Below are 16,627 nucleotides of genomic sequence, written 5' to 3'. Positions count from 1 at the left end.
CAGCTACACAAATCCTCCCATATTTCAGAGTGGGCCGATTCTCCTTATACGACTTCATTTCAGCCACCTGTAGAGTTTCCAGGTCCACTTCACAGTCTATGGTCCAATTTATGTCTGTGTAACCCGGGACAGCTTAATCCTCTGGCTCCCTGCCCAGTTACACCCTATAGCTGCAGCTAATGAACCATAGCATTGGTGCCAAACAGGGCAGCGGGGAATATGGAGAGTATGGCTCAGATACGGCACAAACCACTTCCCAGCTCCTGTGACCCTGGTGAGAGAAATCCTACAGGGTCTATATATACTATACCTCCCCACCAACCAACCCAATTACATCCATCGGTCACTGGGTCCAGTGCGAACCCCCACCCCCACAAGACCCCAAACTTTCCTCAGGTAAGGCCTTATAGAAACGTGCTATACTGAGCTCACACACACACACACACAAACACACTCACAGGGGCTCGGCTGTGTGGAAGCCGGGTCAGTCCATAAATCACACCTGTAAAAGCTGATGTGGTACTAAATGTGCTTTATTCATGAGTGGTGTTTACTGCCAGTGTTCCACCACAGGAAAACACAACTTAAGCTAGCACAGCTCTGCAGAAATTACACCAAGACGTGGAGGCAATGCCAGATGACCTTGTATAATGTTTCGCTGATGCTAGCTATTTTGCTCGAGTTTCTGACAACTTTATAAGTGTTTTTATTGAACATCAACCGTGTAAGATATTCACGTAATAAAATAAGGAAAAAAGAGGTGAATGCACTATGTTCACCTCGATTTGAACCCCTGCTCTCAGTCTCTGCTTCTGCCCCAACCCCACAGCACACATTAAGATAGAATAAAACTATATGAGGGGAGAAAATACATCGAAAGAGCGACGACAAATAATGACGTAACGTAAAAAAACGATTCAGAAACGACTCTCATCTGACCTGTCAGACATCAATTTATGAGAGATAAAAATACTTGTTTTATGAAACTTCTTTCGAGACTTCCCCAGGAGAGAAACTCAGTTGTTCCACCTTTATGTTGCACACAACCCCCTTGATCCTCTGATCATAAGATGAGGAGAAAGAGTGTTTCCAATTCAAGGGCATTGAATGCCTGGCTGGCTGCCAGGCTGGTGAAGGCCATGAGGTGACACCATCAAAAGCTCCCAGTTAGCTGGGATACCAAAAGAGATTCAGGTTTATCACTATTTATTGACAGAAACATACAGTAAGTTCAAGGTTTGCAGGGGACTGCCCACGTCTAACATTGGGATATATTTAAAACAACCTTTGGTTAGTAAAATGATCGTCTACACTGAGTCCCAGATCCTGCTCAAATGCAGTTGTGCATATTATCGCCTCAATAACAGCAAATGGGAAATAGGAGCAGATCACTTTGGTCCCAATCTAAATTCAGAACAGAGAAAAACGAGTTTACACAGCCGCCATTGCTGCCTGATATTCTTGTTTATCAGCTGATTAGATAAAAACAGCTGAACATTGCCAAGTGGAGGATGTGTTGTTAGGAGAAAAGAAAGGAAAGATAGGACTGACCATACTTAAAGGTGGTGTTGCGAAAACTGCAGGAATGTGAGAATGGTCTGAGCTGTGTTGGACAGCAGAGAGCCGAGCATGCAGAGTGGTGGTGGTGCTGGGGGGGCTCTGTCACAGCCCCTCCAGAGTAATTGGCTCCAGATGTGCAGCAGCGTGGCCCCTGCGCCAGCAAGGCGTCAGGGCCGCATTAAGAGCTCAGCCGAGGGCTGATGGGATCGCAGAGAGACAAGCTCACCCCCCCAAATAACACTGAGCCCCACACTGCGCTGCTGACCACAACGCCTCTATCAATACCTCTGCTCTCCTTCTCATCATCTGACAAAATAACACCGTTCTGCCGTCCTTCTTAAAACACCACAGAGTCTGTCTTGTTTATTTACAGAAGGCGGGTTTCACTCTTGACCTTGATGTCTGCCCCTGCAAATGTAGACCTCTGTTGTTCTCCCTACAGGGTTTATTGTGTCTCTGTGACTGTGGTGACAGCAATCTACAAGTCAAGAATCTTTTTTCTCATCATTGTGTTTCTGTTGGTGTGTTGAAACAAATTACGGGCTGACAGGTTAAGAGTGTGTGAGGCAGTATTAACCTCAATGCTGTTTCAAATCACACAATTCAACACAGCAACATGTCCATGGATCTTGTGTGACGTTCAAAGGGGCCATAAGGACGGAGACTGATGCAATAGGCACATCCTTTACGATCAGGGATCCCTATAAAGTGGCAGAGGGGTACAGTACTTTATCAAAACGTTCCACATTGACAATGCAGGCCTGTACATGCCAGGTAATAACTGTGTTCAGGTTTACTGCGAAAGTATAACAATAAAATAAAATGCACATTGGATTCAGTGACAGCTAATACTGCTGCATGATTGACATTGTTACACATGCTGCCCCATCAACACTTCAGTAGTTGTATCCTGTGGATCACAGTCATCACGTTAATCACAAAAGACAAATTTCACACTCATCACCTCAAAAAGAAACTGTCCTCTCACGTTTTCCATTTATAAAGCTTGGAGTGTATCGCATGATTGTTTTAATTGCTTTAATGAGATCCTTGTTGTGTTACATTTATACACAAATTCTTTATGGTGTTGTTTAATTTCCGTTGTGTTGTTTAATTGTGAACGTCTCCTGTTCTCAGTTTTCTCTTAAAAAAGGTGTCAACATCTCAATGACAGTGGCTGAATAAAAGGTGATAAATAAATCAAATGTCTGAGAGATGCTGGACAAAAAGCAGAGAGAGGTGACACTGTGGAGTCTCATAAAGAGGCAGTGAAGATAAGTCGCCTGTTGAGATGTTGTTATAAAAGATAATTCTCTTTCCTTCGCTTCGCAAACATGCCTTGTTTGCTTAAATGTCCTCTATATCTCTTTCTGGGCCTTTTAGCGATGCGGTTTCCCAAGAGGAAATCTGATTGTACAAAGATTAAATCATTCTGTGACCAGAGCATTTGCTGTGTGAGAGAGAGAGTCGTCAAAGCAAGAGGGAGGAATGCTCTTACTGTGACACAAAGAGCATGTTTACTGATCGAGCATGGAAATCCATTACCGACAGAAAAGCAGCATGAAGTTATAGTAGACGGGGAGAAAGGAGAGACTGGAAGGAGAGAAGAAGAATTAGATGGGGAGCACTTCATCAGCGATGACACTTATGTATTGATGGCGTTTGCCGATTTGCAGTCCACCACCATGACTAACAAAACCACTCATCATGCCAGCCAGCATTAAAATGCATGTGTTCAAAGACCCATGAAGCAGCGAGGAATGTCTGTTGAACCAGGTCATGTGGGTAAACACAGAGCAGATGTGTCTGTACTTAGCTCATGTCTCTGATGTCCACTACCTGTGACGGCACGTTGCTCTGATGTCGTTCCTCGAACACAAACAGGAAGTGGAACACTGCACTGACTCACCACAAAGTCAAACTGAGCTGTTTAGACATTCGGATGCTCTCTGCACGTCATCTCCTCCAATGGCTTCAGTTCAATTTGTTTAATCTGTAACCCATGTCAATCATCAACACCTATTTTCTTATTAATGAATCACCTAAATGTTATTTAACACTATTTATTGGTGTATCAGGTTACTTTATCATTGGCTAGCTGGGCTCAGGGGATAGAGTGGGTTGTCCAACGACCAGGGGGTCAGCAGCTTGAACCCAGTCCCCCCATTGTACGTGCCCCAGAGTCCTTGGATAATTAACCCCAAATGGCCCCTGATGGCTGTGCTGACAGTATCTGAGAAATGTATAATGAGAAAATACTGCACGTAGAACATGTATGAATGTGTGTGTGAATGGATGAATAGCGAAAATGTACTGTAAAGTGCTTTGAGTGGTCATCAAGACTAGAAAAGTGCTTTAAAAATACAGACCATTTACAATTTACTGCCTTTTATTCCACACTGTTGAATTGTATAGACAGGTCACGTTTGCACTTGTACTACTACGACATGGAGGTCGTCACCGGGCGACTAAACCTACACATCTGTTTCAACTGTTACACCTTATTGTTTATTCATTACACTCAATAAATGTATTATTTAATTTTTCTACCACTATTTTCAACTGTCTAACTGCCTACTTTATAATGTAGCAATATCAGGGCTTATATCAGAACCATTATTTGACTTTTAGCTAGCTTCAGGTTTTAGTCATTCATTTCAACGAGGGGCTCAATAGAAAATGTTCTTAGATTTCAAAAGATAGAATTGGACAAACAAATGCAAAATTGTGGATTTATTTTTTATCGGACTTGATGCCATCAAAGACGAGCAACATTTCTAATGGGAGAGATTTTATGCAAGCACCGACTCTCCTACAACTGTGGCCTAATCCTGCCTTTCTATTTAAAAATGGGAAATTAAACTGTTTGGGTTGAAGTATGAAGATGTGATGATTGGTTTGCTGGCTGCATCTGCATCAGGATGATGAGTCAGGCGGACAAAGTGACTGCAGGAACATTATTTGAAGCATTATTAGTTTTTTCTTCTGCACTTCTCCTCTTGTGATTCCAGTATTCAGCCTGAAACATAAAACTCACAGCCCATTTCCTTCAACTAGAAGCAGTTCACCTCTGTCTGCTTGTTGGTTTATTTGTCAGCAGGATTATGGAAAAACTACAGAACTTTTCTACTTTTCTACTAAACCTGGTAAAGGCCTGGAAAGTTTGATGAATTTCCAGACTAAGAGGGGGATCCATTCATTTTTCTGGCACTTTATTTAACTATATTTTAAGGCAAATAAATAATTTAAGCCACCTGACCACTTCTTTGAAAACTCAAGCGAATGATTGTTTGCCGGAGGTATGCAGTCTCCTGAGTGCTGTGCTAGTTGCACAAGACCATGAAAACCATTTCATTATCAGCTGTACCTCCTCTTTACACAAATATTTGGATACATGTCGAATAAAATCACGACAAATCCCGTTTTAGTTGAATTTCAGTTTAGTTGGATTCGATTTTTAACCCCTTGCAGCTGCAGAAGTTCTCCATGGTACACGTACCCACAACTGATCTAATCCTAGAAGGCAGCACCTATAGAAAATATTAATAATAAAGTAGGAAAATGTGTCAAGGGTCAAAGTGTGGACATTCAGATCAGACCCAGCTGTTACTCAAAACTCCTCATTTCCATCAACAGAAAATAATTTTCAAAGAACACAGCCAACACCTCTTAAAACGATACAAGAGCGGAGGCAGCCAGCAGGGTTTTAATTTCAGCCCACCAGCGCTCCTCCGCCTCCTTCCATCCTTTAACCCTGGGAGATGGTGTTGTCATACTGCTGGACGTGGGCCCGGGGTGTGAGTGAGTTTAACTAAACAAAAACACTCCCACCCCGAGCAGAGGACCCATACCTCAGTTGGACCTCCAGAAGATCAGCTCTGCTCTGTGTTAACGTGCATTTTTCCAACACATGATAAAAGTGGGAGAAAAGGGGAGCATCTGGTTATCTCCTCCTAGTTAGGCTTTAATAAACCCAAAGAGGAATGTCTATGAAATGAGGAACACAGGGGCTGCTGTGAACACAACCTGACACCAGGTGGTGATCTTGTGCTACATAAGGAATTAGCTCAGGAGAACGTGTGTATGGGAGCTTCAGAGGTTATTTTACTGGTAACAGACAGCCAGCTGATGGTGGCTGCTGGAACGCATAGTAACTTTCAGGTTTCTACATGAAAACATACTGTATGGAAACAGTATTAACTCCAAGGCATTGTTAAACCAGTATGGTAAACTCATGTTGTTGGGACCTACATTTGTTCACACAGTCATATCATGGGGACTTGTCCTCCTAATGGGGACAAAAAACATGTCCCCATAACTTAAACCATAACGTTTTAAGATGAAGACGTGTTTTAAAATAAGGCTAAGTTTGGCTTTAGGTTTAAATTGGGGATTAGTGTTATAAGCAAGTAGAAACTATGGATAAGGTTTAGATAATTGTCCAGGAAGTCAATGGCAGTCTAATGTTAGTGTGTGTGTGTTTGTGTTGCAGAACTTTGTTCCTTATTTCTAGCCCATTAATCATCCCCTGACCCTTCAGGAGTTTGGCCTGGAGGGGAAACCACTGAACGACTGAAATAGTAGATCAGAAAAACTTACCACACTTTGACAACAGATGCATCAGTATTAACTGCCCAATAATATGTATAATGGAAATATATGTATCAATCACACTAAAAACATTCTGTAGATAATACGTGTGCACTTTAACTTAAGTATATGTTTGACTGCAAGATCTGTAATTAAGTATTTTTAGATTGATATATTGGTATACAAGTTAAGGATCCGAGTCCTTTCTCCAACATTGACTGAACCCACTCACTTTACATATTCAGTGTTGAAGTATAGTTGTGGTGCACTTATTATAATCACAGGAGTGTCTTCTGGAGCAGTGGATTGAGGCCGGGGATATTTCCTGAACTGGGGGAACCTCCCCTAAGGGGCGTCTGATTCCTTAGATTAAAAGCAGCAGTTGGGTGGACACAGGTTCCAGAGGCAGCATGAAGACAATCTAAACAGCATCATGATTGGAAACGGACCGAGCATGTGGCTTTCATTAGCTACAGGCTGAACACACATCACAACACTGAGGAGTGGGTCTCAATGTCAATACTGCGCCTGTCAATCACACACACGGCCATGAATGTGACATGATAGACCGGTGGGTTTTCCACAACACTGATAAAGACGTCTTTTAGTGGTTAAATGAGAAAACTGACATATCAGTGAATAAACAATTTCCCTTTTATTACAGGCCCCGAATATGAAGAATGACATGATTTTACATTATAACCACATGGAGTGTATATAATAATTAACTGGTCCAAACAAAGTAATTTATTGGAGCATAGAAAGTAGCAGCAGAACCATTTAACCCTGAGATCTGAAGGTGTGTTAGTGTGAGTGGCAAATCAATCCACGGATTAAAAAAATAAAAACGCTTAAGAGCTGAAAATAACAATAAAGTGACTAAAATAAACGGACGTAGCCATAAATCAGGTAAAGAGAGATGTGAACCATAAATGAGATGACACATTTATGGTTCACACAACATTTTTCATATATATGTACAGAGATTGTACAGATAAGGTGCATGATCATCCACATAGAGAAAACAAAAAAAGAGACAGCAGGCAACTTGGAGTAAATGTTACCCATCTTTGTTTCAGGCAAAAAAATAAATCATATAAAATCTGAAGGTCAGAAATTAGAAAAGACGTCTTGACCTGTAAAAAGTAACTGAGTAGAACATGAAAAGTCCTCTTTCTGTTTAGGATCACATATACTGCGTTTGGTCAGTATTTTTGAGTTAAAAAAAACCTCTCGTCTACTGTATAATAAACAAAAGCATCTGTCTGATATGCAGTTATCGGATACTTTGGCAAGTTTTTTTTCCCTTTCTTTGCTCTTATGCTTGCGAGTGGGGGTTAGGAGCTCTGTGCCCACGTAATGACGATGACTGAGAAGCTGGTGAGTCCCACAATGAGGCCGAACACCATCAACATTAAAGCCTGGAAACACAAAGAGCACAAAACACAACAGCTCTTAAACAGAAAGGATTTAAACTGAACAATGAATATCCAAAGTGGCTCGGCCTCGTAGTAATTAAGGTTTATTCTGAGTGTGTTTTTACCCCGATGGAGTCAAAGGATCTGAGCGGCTCTCTGCTTATCCTCAGGTAGAAGATTCCAGGGAAAATAAACAACAGACAGCTGGATGTTGTCGACCCTGAGGAGGAGAGAGGAAAAACCTTAGACACACACAGACGACAGAGAGGGGCTTCATAAACTGTTTAAGCAGGACTGCACCATTAATCAAGTATGAGCAGATACTGTGATTTTAGCCTCCAAGATCAATAATTGTGGGAATATTGACGTCTTTGCTGAGATCTCAGCAGCTTTTATCGTCTGCTGCAGTTACAAACAGTTAAGAACATTCAAATAGTAAAAACGTGATGTAAAATAGAGAAAGTTTAATTATAGGACTTATTAACAAGCAGTCCATATGTATATCTCAAAAACACCACATACCCACTACTCCGAACACATTTCTGATGTCAGGTACAAAGATGGCGAGCATCAGCACCACACCAAGGATGAAGAAAGTGGCCACGATGTGGATCAGCCAGGAGAAAGGACGTCCTCCACAGAGCAGCAAGATGAGAGCTTTACGGGCCTGGAGCACAAACACAGTGAAGAGGCTCGTTCAAAACAAATCCATCATCTGAAGACATCTAACATATCATTACTCCTGAGTTTTATTATAGCATCTGTCATCACCTGTTTATACACCTCAGGCTAAACACTATGTGCTTTATGTTTAGACAGATACATGAATGAACATATATCTGCTTACCACTGCCTTATAGTGTATTGTTATTTACATACAGCTGAACCTGTTTGGAAGTTGTGAAAGCGTTGGTCGGGTTTTCCAAAGATGCAAAACAAATACATAAATATGTAAATTGTCTGTAATTAAGTTCCTTTAAAAGGGGACAAAATGTAAAAATAGTAGAAATCTGTGAATTTAATAATTAATAAAAAAAAACTGAGAAATACTCATTCAAAGGTGATGTAAAAACACCCAAAATAACAGAGTATATAGCTTATTTAAAATAAGACAACAATCGAATTGACTTGGAACAGATTTAAAAAAAAAAAACTGTTGTATAAAACACTGACAGCCATTACATTTGCAGATTTGAACAAGGAATCTGAAATGGGCAAAAGAAAAATTGGGATCATATTCCGTAGTGTTTGCTTGTATCATGTCGTCTGTTTACTCACAGGGAAATGAATGAGCGGGACAGTCAGCAACACGGAGAGGAGGATGGCTATTCGAACCGTCATCACCATGATGTCCCGCGGCAAGTACATGTCGTAGCCGAGCAGCAGCTCAGAGTTCACCTGGGCTTTGAGAGGGAGACAGGGAGAGTGAGGCCATGATGTGAACAGATGTGACAGAATATTTTGAAAAGTAGCTGCAGTCGTTTGTTTCACTCTGTGATGTTTGTCCCTGCAGGCTTACCATAGAAGGTGAGGTAGCCAAACAGTGCAGAGATGAGGTAAACCAGGAAGCTGAGGCTGATGCTGACGTTTGTGACGTTCTGCATCCTGACCTTAGAAGGTCTGAAAGACACACGGAGACATCGCACGTTATTACAGCAGATGGTGAATAATGAGTCAGACATTTAAACCTGAAAGTGGATGTAAAGGCAAAGCTGAGAGGCTGCAGTGCTGACCGGTCCAGTTCGCAGTAGATTGGCAGGATGGCCGTGTGGCACAGGAAGGAGAAGGCCATGGTTGGGATGGCGTAGGCGCTCTGCAACACACAAGCCATCGTTAACAAATGATCAGCTTACAGAGGGGGCAGAGGGGTCAAGGTATAGCTTGCGCCATAGCGATCACCATCTGGGTCACATTTCTGAGCAAGATTTATTCACTCAAACGTAAATATGCATCTCTAAATACCACGCCAGTGCAAGTTTCAAGGATCTGGTGTCAAAACAGCATCTGAACAACTGGAACCAACATGTGCTTTGTGTGTAATTCTGCGTGCCACATGTACATTTGACCTTTATGTGTAACATACATGTCAGAGGCAGCTGCATCAGCTAGCATGAGTTGCGTACATGTGCAGCCCATCCTTCATAGGTAGGGAGTGGGACTTGTCAGCAGAGTTAAAGACGGACCTACTTTCTGCAGCTCGTCACTGCCACCTCACAGGTTGTGCATGTGCAGCAAAAAGAAAACAGCGGTTGTATAAACGTACCTCGCTGGAGATGACAAAGAGTTTGGGCGTGCACTCTGGGTCGGTGGAATTTGACACCTGGAGAAAACAAGGGGAGAAGAGGGAGCGGGTTATTTCTGACTTCTGCAGTGATGCTGCAAACGGAAAGAAACATGCAGATGAATTCCGTTGCCTGTGTCTGAGCTGGAAGGAAAACAATTAACTGATGCCAGGTCTGAAGTTATAGCACGGTCTGTATAATTTCTATAGGTCGGAGTTCACTTCCAGGCTCAGGCGAGGTCACCTGCACTTCCTTCCCCTCAGGACTGGCATCAGTCACCGTGCAGAGAGCTGCACAAGCTCCTCTGGTCCTCATCAGCCAGAGCGGACCCAATCAGTCAACTCAATCCTCTGGGTTTTTCCTCCTAATCCTGTGGCCGTGACCGTCTGCTCCAGACTACCCACCTCAGACCTGGGGTATCTCATGTATGTGTGTTTGTGTAGATAAGCAGGGGAGGAAATGGGGTTTGCTGTTACCTGGAAGGCTCCTGAAAGCGTGGTCAGATTGTGAGGCAGGGGGCAGGGGATGGACCATTTCTTCACCACTATCTGGAAACATCAGAATAGATAAATATGAGTGATGACGTAAAGAAAAATAAAAATTTTAAGGGCGATAATAACACTTACCACAACTGTAAAGTACAGCATGAAGAAGAAAGCTATGCTGCTGGTGTATCCCAGGAAGCCTGAAACGATAAGAGACATATCTGGTAAGAAATAATGTTTGAAATGAGTCGGAGCAGAAAAATACAGCTTGATAGACTTACCAATTCTTGGCAATATTGACAAAGGTAGAACAACACAGATGGTGACAAGGATCAGGAGCAGCCTGCCGTCTTCATACCAGGCGTTTCTGGAAAACAGAGAGAGGACACCGAGCGTTAAAGGCCTGTGTTGTATCAGGTCCCATTTCTCACTCTGGTCTATCTGAAATCTCAGGGGACGGCAGAGACGAATCTTCTGTTCCTTGAAAAAGGGCCTGACTCTGGAAATTTGTCTCCATTTCGAGCTCAAATTAAGAGCGACAGATTCGTCATGTGGTACGAGTTAAGGGGCTTTAGCTCTCGCAAACCATAACAATTATGTAATTCACATGCAAACGTTGTGTCGCTCCGTCAGATGAGACCACATTTCACTTGCCGGGGTTTTCGGAGAAGGGGAATAATATTTTCCTTTGCCGAGGGATAGCCTTGACGGTTTACTCAGGATTGGGGAGCTATTGGAGGAAGAGGAGGAGGAGGAGGGGCAGCACTTGAGGTGACACATGTGGAAGGCATGCTGGCTCCGCTGGGGTTGGGGTCGGGCGGGAAGGGTGCCGCCTGGTGCTGCTGTACGTCGGGCCGCGGCGTGGGGTCAGGGGGGACTGGCTCCACCGCTCTTTATGGGGCTCCCACAGTCAGCAGCACCTGCTCCGACCACATCAACACCCACTGACCCCTGTTTGACAGTTTCACAGCTGTGGCGTTTCCACAGGCGCTGATGGATTTGTCTCTGCGTCTACACCGTTTCTGCGCTGTAACTGGATGACCTCTGCTCTGACCTCCTCTCTCTCTCGTCCAATCACCTCCACTCAAACCTAAGTTTAGCCGTCAGGGAGCACTCGTTTTGCTAATCCCCCCCCCCCCCTCTTCACTTTTACACACTGTTATGCAGACGCTAGGATGTAAAAGGGGGAAAAAACTCCATCACCATTACGATCCACTCTCAGGAGGCTTGGGGCTTACTGCAAAAGGCGCAGGATACAGAGAAGACCCATGAAATGTGGAACATTTTACGGTATAACGAGACGCAGGATAGCGCTCAGTTAAGGCCGCAGTGTGACTGCCAACGAGCCAATCTCCACAAAGTCTCGAAATCAGCAGAAATCTGGCCAACGCAAACCCACAGCTGTGCACGTATCGGGCCCTGTTTTACGAAAACTTAAACGCAAGCACACCTTAACCAGGACTTACACTCTTCATTTCTTCGAGCAGATGACATCTGTTCATCTGTAAATATATATAGTTAGATACATATTTACATAGATTATTTTCTATTTTAAATGTTGATATTCTATTTTATTCTATTTTATACTATTTCTATTTTATTTTTTGGGTTCTAATTACTTGAGCATTGCTAGAAGAGAGCCTCTGACTCAAGCATTTCATTGCCAGCGACTGCTTAATGTTATTGTTGTGCATTTAACAATAAAAATCTTGAATCTTGAATCTTGAATGACGACAAATCTCCACTCTGCGGTGTTGGAATAAATGAGCCAGAAAAATAGAAACGCGCTCTCATATAAAGCACCTCGTTTATTTCGGCTTTGATGGAACCGAGTGTTTGTCCGTTAAATCCACAAAACCCGCTCATTAACAGAACTGTTGTGTTTCCCTGGGCGGCGAGCTGTAATTAGAATGGCAAAACTGATATCCCCTTGTATCAGTCTGATTCCGGGGGAAACATGTGCGAGAGATTTGGGGGGGTGAAAGGAGCAGTGCTAATACAAAGCAGCTGTGTGTGTGTGGAAGAGTCTGATGTTAACGGATCGGGCCGAGAGCAGCTCCAACCATCGCTTAAACCAGTGTGGCCAATAATAAAGTGATAGAAGTTACATTCTTGGCCGAGGGAGGGCTCGTCCACGCAGGCCAATGAAAGACACAGGCTGCTGCTGCTGGAGGGTGATGAATGGCTCTCTATCATAAATACATTTCCTCTGGGCATGATTCACACTAAACACACAACACTGAACACGAGTTTCCCTCCAGTCGTTCGCACACTTTAGTCTTCCTTGTGTCCTGTGGTTTGGTGAGACATCTTCTTCCACCGCATCAATCACACGAGTGGTTTTCCCGACTGATTCCAGTTCGGGCAGCTTAGTGGTGCAGAAGTGTCAAATTTGGAGGTTTAATGGCCAGAATGTAAAATGTACATCGTCATGGGAACAGCAAAGACTCATTATTTATCTTAACGCAGCTAATTTGAAAGAATATCTTGGATCTGACCGCAACTGTGACAGATTTTCAACCTACATTTTTTATTGGTGACGGAGATCCAGTGGTGCCATATAACAAAGTACATTTATTCCATTAATCTATCAGTAATTTACTTAAAGGTCCAGTGTGCAAGATTTAGGTGAAAGGGATGTATTGGCAGAAATTGAATATAAAATAATCCTAATAATGTTTTCACTAGTGTGTTTCATCTTAATCGTACTAATTGTTGTTTTCTTTACCGTAGAATGGTCCTTTTATATTTACATCGGAAGCAGGTCTTCTCTACGGAGGCCGACATAATTTTTTCGTACAAACTAAAATCCTTTTGAGTTTAAATGACAACTAAACGTTTCCACAGGTTCTCTTTCATGTGTTGAAGGGGAGGGTGAGGTGAGGCATATTCAGCTGCAACATGCAACCTCACCACTAGATGTCACCTAATTTTACTCACTGAACCTTTAAGTAGAATTATCCTCAGGGTACTTTTCACTTTTCCTCCTCAACATGTATTAGCAAATATGTGCACTTTCTACACCACTGTATTATTTTAATGCCTTTCGTTACAAGTTCACTTTGTTTTGTTTTTTATATCTTTTTTTTTAAACGGATGAATAATAAGAGGGGAATTAGTTCACTGATCCAATCAGATCAGGCAGATAACATTAGACCCGTCTCTTCTGCCATAAATAAATAATTTAAAAAAAACATTAACTATGAAAATATATTAACCAAGGTTCACAAAAACAATGAGAATGTTCAGTTGAGGGACACTACATTTTTTTGTATATATTTGTGTTTAACTTCAATAAAATGTTTGAGTACTTCCTCCACCTCTGTACACCTACCCTGTGCTGTCTGGACTCAGGAAGATGCTTATGGCTGCAGGAAGCTCCGACTTCAGGATGAACAAATAGGACGACATGGCTGAAAAGAGGGAGGGGAGAGAAGAAGATGTGTTTTCACACTGAATAAACAACACACAGAACACAATCCTACCAAACTAGTAAAAACATAAACACAGCGGCCGACTGTAAGCTGCCACAAGCAATCCTACATGGCGGTGTGAGGGTGGTGTGTGTTTTCCAGCACTAGGAAATGGAAGGAAGGGTGGAGGGGGTACCGCGGCTCTGAGTTAATGCAGATGGGTGGGGCAGGCGGCTCAACGGGATCATCAGCAAAGCCCCTCGGTACAGAGGAACAGACATTATGCAGATCTTCCAGTTGCTGGAGAGCTGGAGTAGCAGCCAGGATGGAGAAGTGGCCAGGGAGGGTGGGAGGGAGGGAATGAGGAATGCTAACAATAATGATCTCTGACGCTAATCCAGGTATTTCTCCCCCTTCTCCACCTCGCGAGGAAACAGGATATTATCTGAACCTGACGGGCTCCAACATACTTTCACATTTGCTCAGGCAGCCAAAGAGAGAAGGGGTCTGGGTCACTTGATGAGGGGTACATCAGCCCCAAAAACACGAGGGGGGTGCAAGGGGAGAGAGAAGATGGAGAGCGTGTTGGTAGAAGGCAACATGTTTGGTCTGATGCTGTGTGTGGTCAGTCATAAAGGGAGATAATGTTCGGGGATTTCACTTTGTGAAGCCAGGCAGAGCCAGAGTGAGCTGGGACCTCACTGCCCCTGGGGCAGGTCTTGCTCTCGCCGTTTAATAAGCCCAGACCATAATCCCTCAGATCCTGTATTTGTTTATAAAAGAAAATTCCTCCAATAACCCTCCAGCCCACACAGACACAAGGACACTCACTGAGAATAACTCAAGCCATTTATAAGCACTCAGATCCGTCAATAAGGGGTCTGCAGCTGCTTTGATTGTTTTAGCCAAAAAATGTTTCACTACAAAACCTTCATCCAACAATTTAATTGGACCATAAAAGATGAAAAAATATTTTCATCCAAACAAATGGATACACACTCGCTGGCGGGGGATCACACACAAACACACACAACAGGCATAATGATGCAATGGTTTAGTTTCATGCAGTTACTGTGAGCAAAACAACACTGATGGGAATTCTTGGAGGTATAATACTTACATGTCTAAACAAAAAAAAGGCCCTTGGGTGAAGAGAAGGGATCGTTATTGGCCAAGTGGTAAATCAACACATTCTTATGTAATGTGAAAAGTGAAGGAAAATTGCTGTAAAGCTGGTGTGGTCAGCAGAAAGTGAGCGAGTGTGTCCGACAGAGGACAGAGCCACTTTCTTTTCATTAAGATTGAGGGGAGAGGTGGGCTGTGAGAGCTCTGAGCTGCGCAGTAATTAAGGTCAATTGGCCCATCAGCCTTTGGCAGTGCAGATGAATGTTTACCCAGAGTGAGACTAATTGCACTCTTATAAAAGGGGCCCGGGGTGTGGACAGATGCGCGTCGAAGTGCTGGCTCTCACAATCTCACACATACTGCCCCATGCTGGGAAAACCACAAACATACCAGAGGGCACGGCAATAATCCACTCAGCCGCGCCACTAATGACTGCCGAGGAGCTACCACCTCCGCTCTCCCCTGTCTGGGAAGCAGCGCTTTTTGTGGCCGAGGCACGGATAGAGATAGCAGTGGAGGGACACGAGTGGGTGGGGGGGGGGGGAATAAATGGAGGGGTCCCATTAGGTTACTCAACACTGAGAGGTTGGGAGTGGGTTTACCATCAGTGATCAATTAGACACAAAGTCAGGTTTCAGGCCCAGGGGAGGGGGCGGCGAGGACAGCGGCGACAGGGTCAAAGGTTATCAGGGGAATCCGTATAATAGCCTCATAGGAAGGAGGGAGTAAAAACCCAGCCCACAGCTCTCCAGTAGGAGGCGCTATCTACCTCCTCAATGAACTAAGAGTGTGGCCCTCAGTGCTCCGCTAATGTAAAAAAAAAAAAAATCAGTTTGTCCAGCGCATCAGAAATAATGTGTGTAATGGTGAAATCAAGGCTGACTTACCACCAATATTTTGGATGAGAATTGCAACTCCCACAAGAACCTTGAAAAATAAATAAAGGGGCAGAGTGAATATGTTTCTGGGTCATGTTGAAAGTACAAGTGTGTGAGCTCCTCTTTTCTGACAGGGTGAGCTCACACTAATCCAAATGTCAACACCTACTTTTCCTGGTTTTCTCAAAGCTCTCCTTCCCAGATCTTCATAGGAATTGATGCCTGTGAGAGAAAAGTCAAAAGCAATGAGAAATAACATACAACTGGAGCACACGCCTCATAAACAACACACCTTCAACAACACAACTATAATGCAATGGAGCTGTAACACATTACAAGCACTCATAGATATCAGATCCCTGAATGTGCCTCTTTTTTCAGTCAAGATCCAAGAATTATTCCCTTGGAAAGATTTTTAGATGTTGGGGAAAAAATGTCCTTGATCCGCCGCCTGATCTGGAGCTGCACCAGAATTCTGTTTCGGTTATTTTTGTGGAATCTTGGTTACAAAATAGAAATAAAATAAGCGGACAGGGGTGAAAACGTAACTACTCAAAGATATTTATAGGCTATATATGAAAAAAAGGTAAGGTTTTAACACTACGTATTAGTGAATTTATTGTTGTTATTGTCCAACACACAATTGCAGGTCACCTGAGGCATTAAAACATAACTCACACATTATCTGCCAATAAGTTTGTTTAAAGAGTTAAATTCCTAATAGTTTTGCCTTTTGATATTTATCCAGTAGAAATACAAACATAAACCCATGAAGCAAATAACTCACAAAAATAATGTAAAGAACAATTACAAAAGGCAGAATGGGGTGAAACTGCCATTAAACCATGTCTATTAAATTAGGGGAGGAATTCCACA

The 16,627-nt window shown here is 43.0% G+C and overlaps 1 protein-coding gene across 1 annotated transcript in view; it reads right to left on the bottom strand.

Moving 5' to 3' along the window:
* Positions 1-6,786: 6,786 nt before the first annotated feature.
* The window catches only part of slc38a6 (solute carrier family 38 member 6), a gene marked incomplete in the record, with an annotated part of 10,717 nt that continues 876 nt past the window's right edge, over positions 6,787-16,627 (bottom strand). The window contains 13 exon segments of the mRNA XM_062396486.1: positions 6,787-7,571; positions 7,694-7,788; positions 8,091-8,235; positions 8,847-8,971; positions 9,088-9,188; positions 9,302-9,381; positions 9,832-9,888; positions 10,327-10,398; positions 10,477-10,535; positions 10,617-10,702; positions 13,670-13,748; positions 15,761-15,800; positions 15,921-15,973. Coding sequence (XP_062252470.1) covers positions 7,488-7,571; positions 7,694-7,788; positions 8,091-8,235; positions 8,847-8,971; positions 9,088-9,188; positions 9,302-9,381; positions 9,832-9,888; positions 10,327-10,398; positions 10,477-10,535; positions 10,617-10,702; positions 13,670-13,748; positions 15,761-15,800; positions 15,921-15,973 — 1,076 coding nt within the window.

This window comes from Platichthys flesus, chromosome 10 (genome assembly GCF_949316205.1).
Source record: "Platichthys flesus chromosome 10, fPlaFle2.1, whole genome shotgun sequence".
Classification (NCBI taxonomy): Eukaryota; Metazoa; Chordata; class Actinopteri; order Pleuronectiformes; family Pleuronectidae; genus Platichthys; species Platichthys flesus.
Note: the sequence above shows the minus strand (reverse complement) of the source record. Positions and strands in the feature narration are given on the sequence as shown.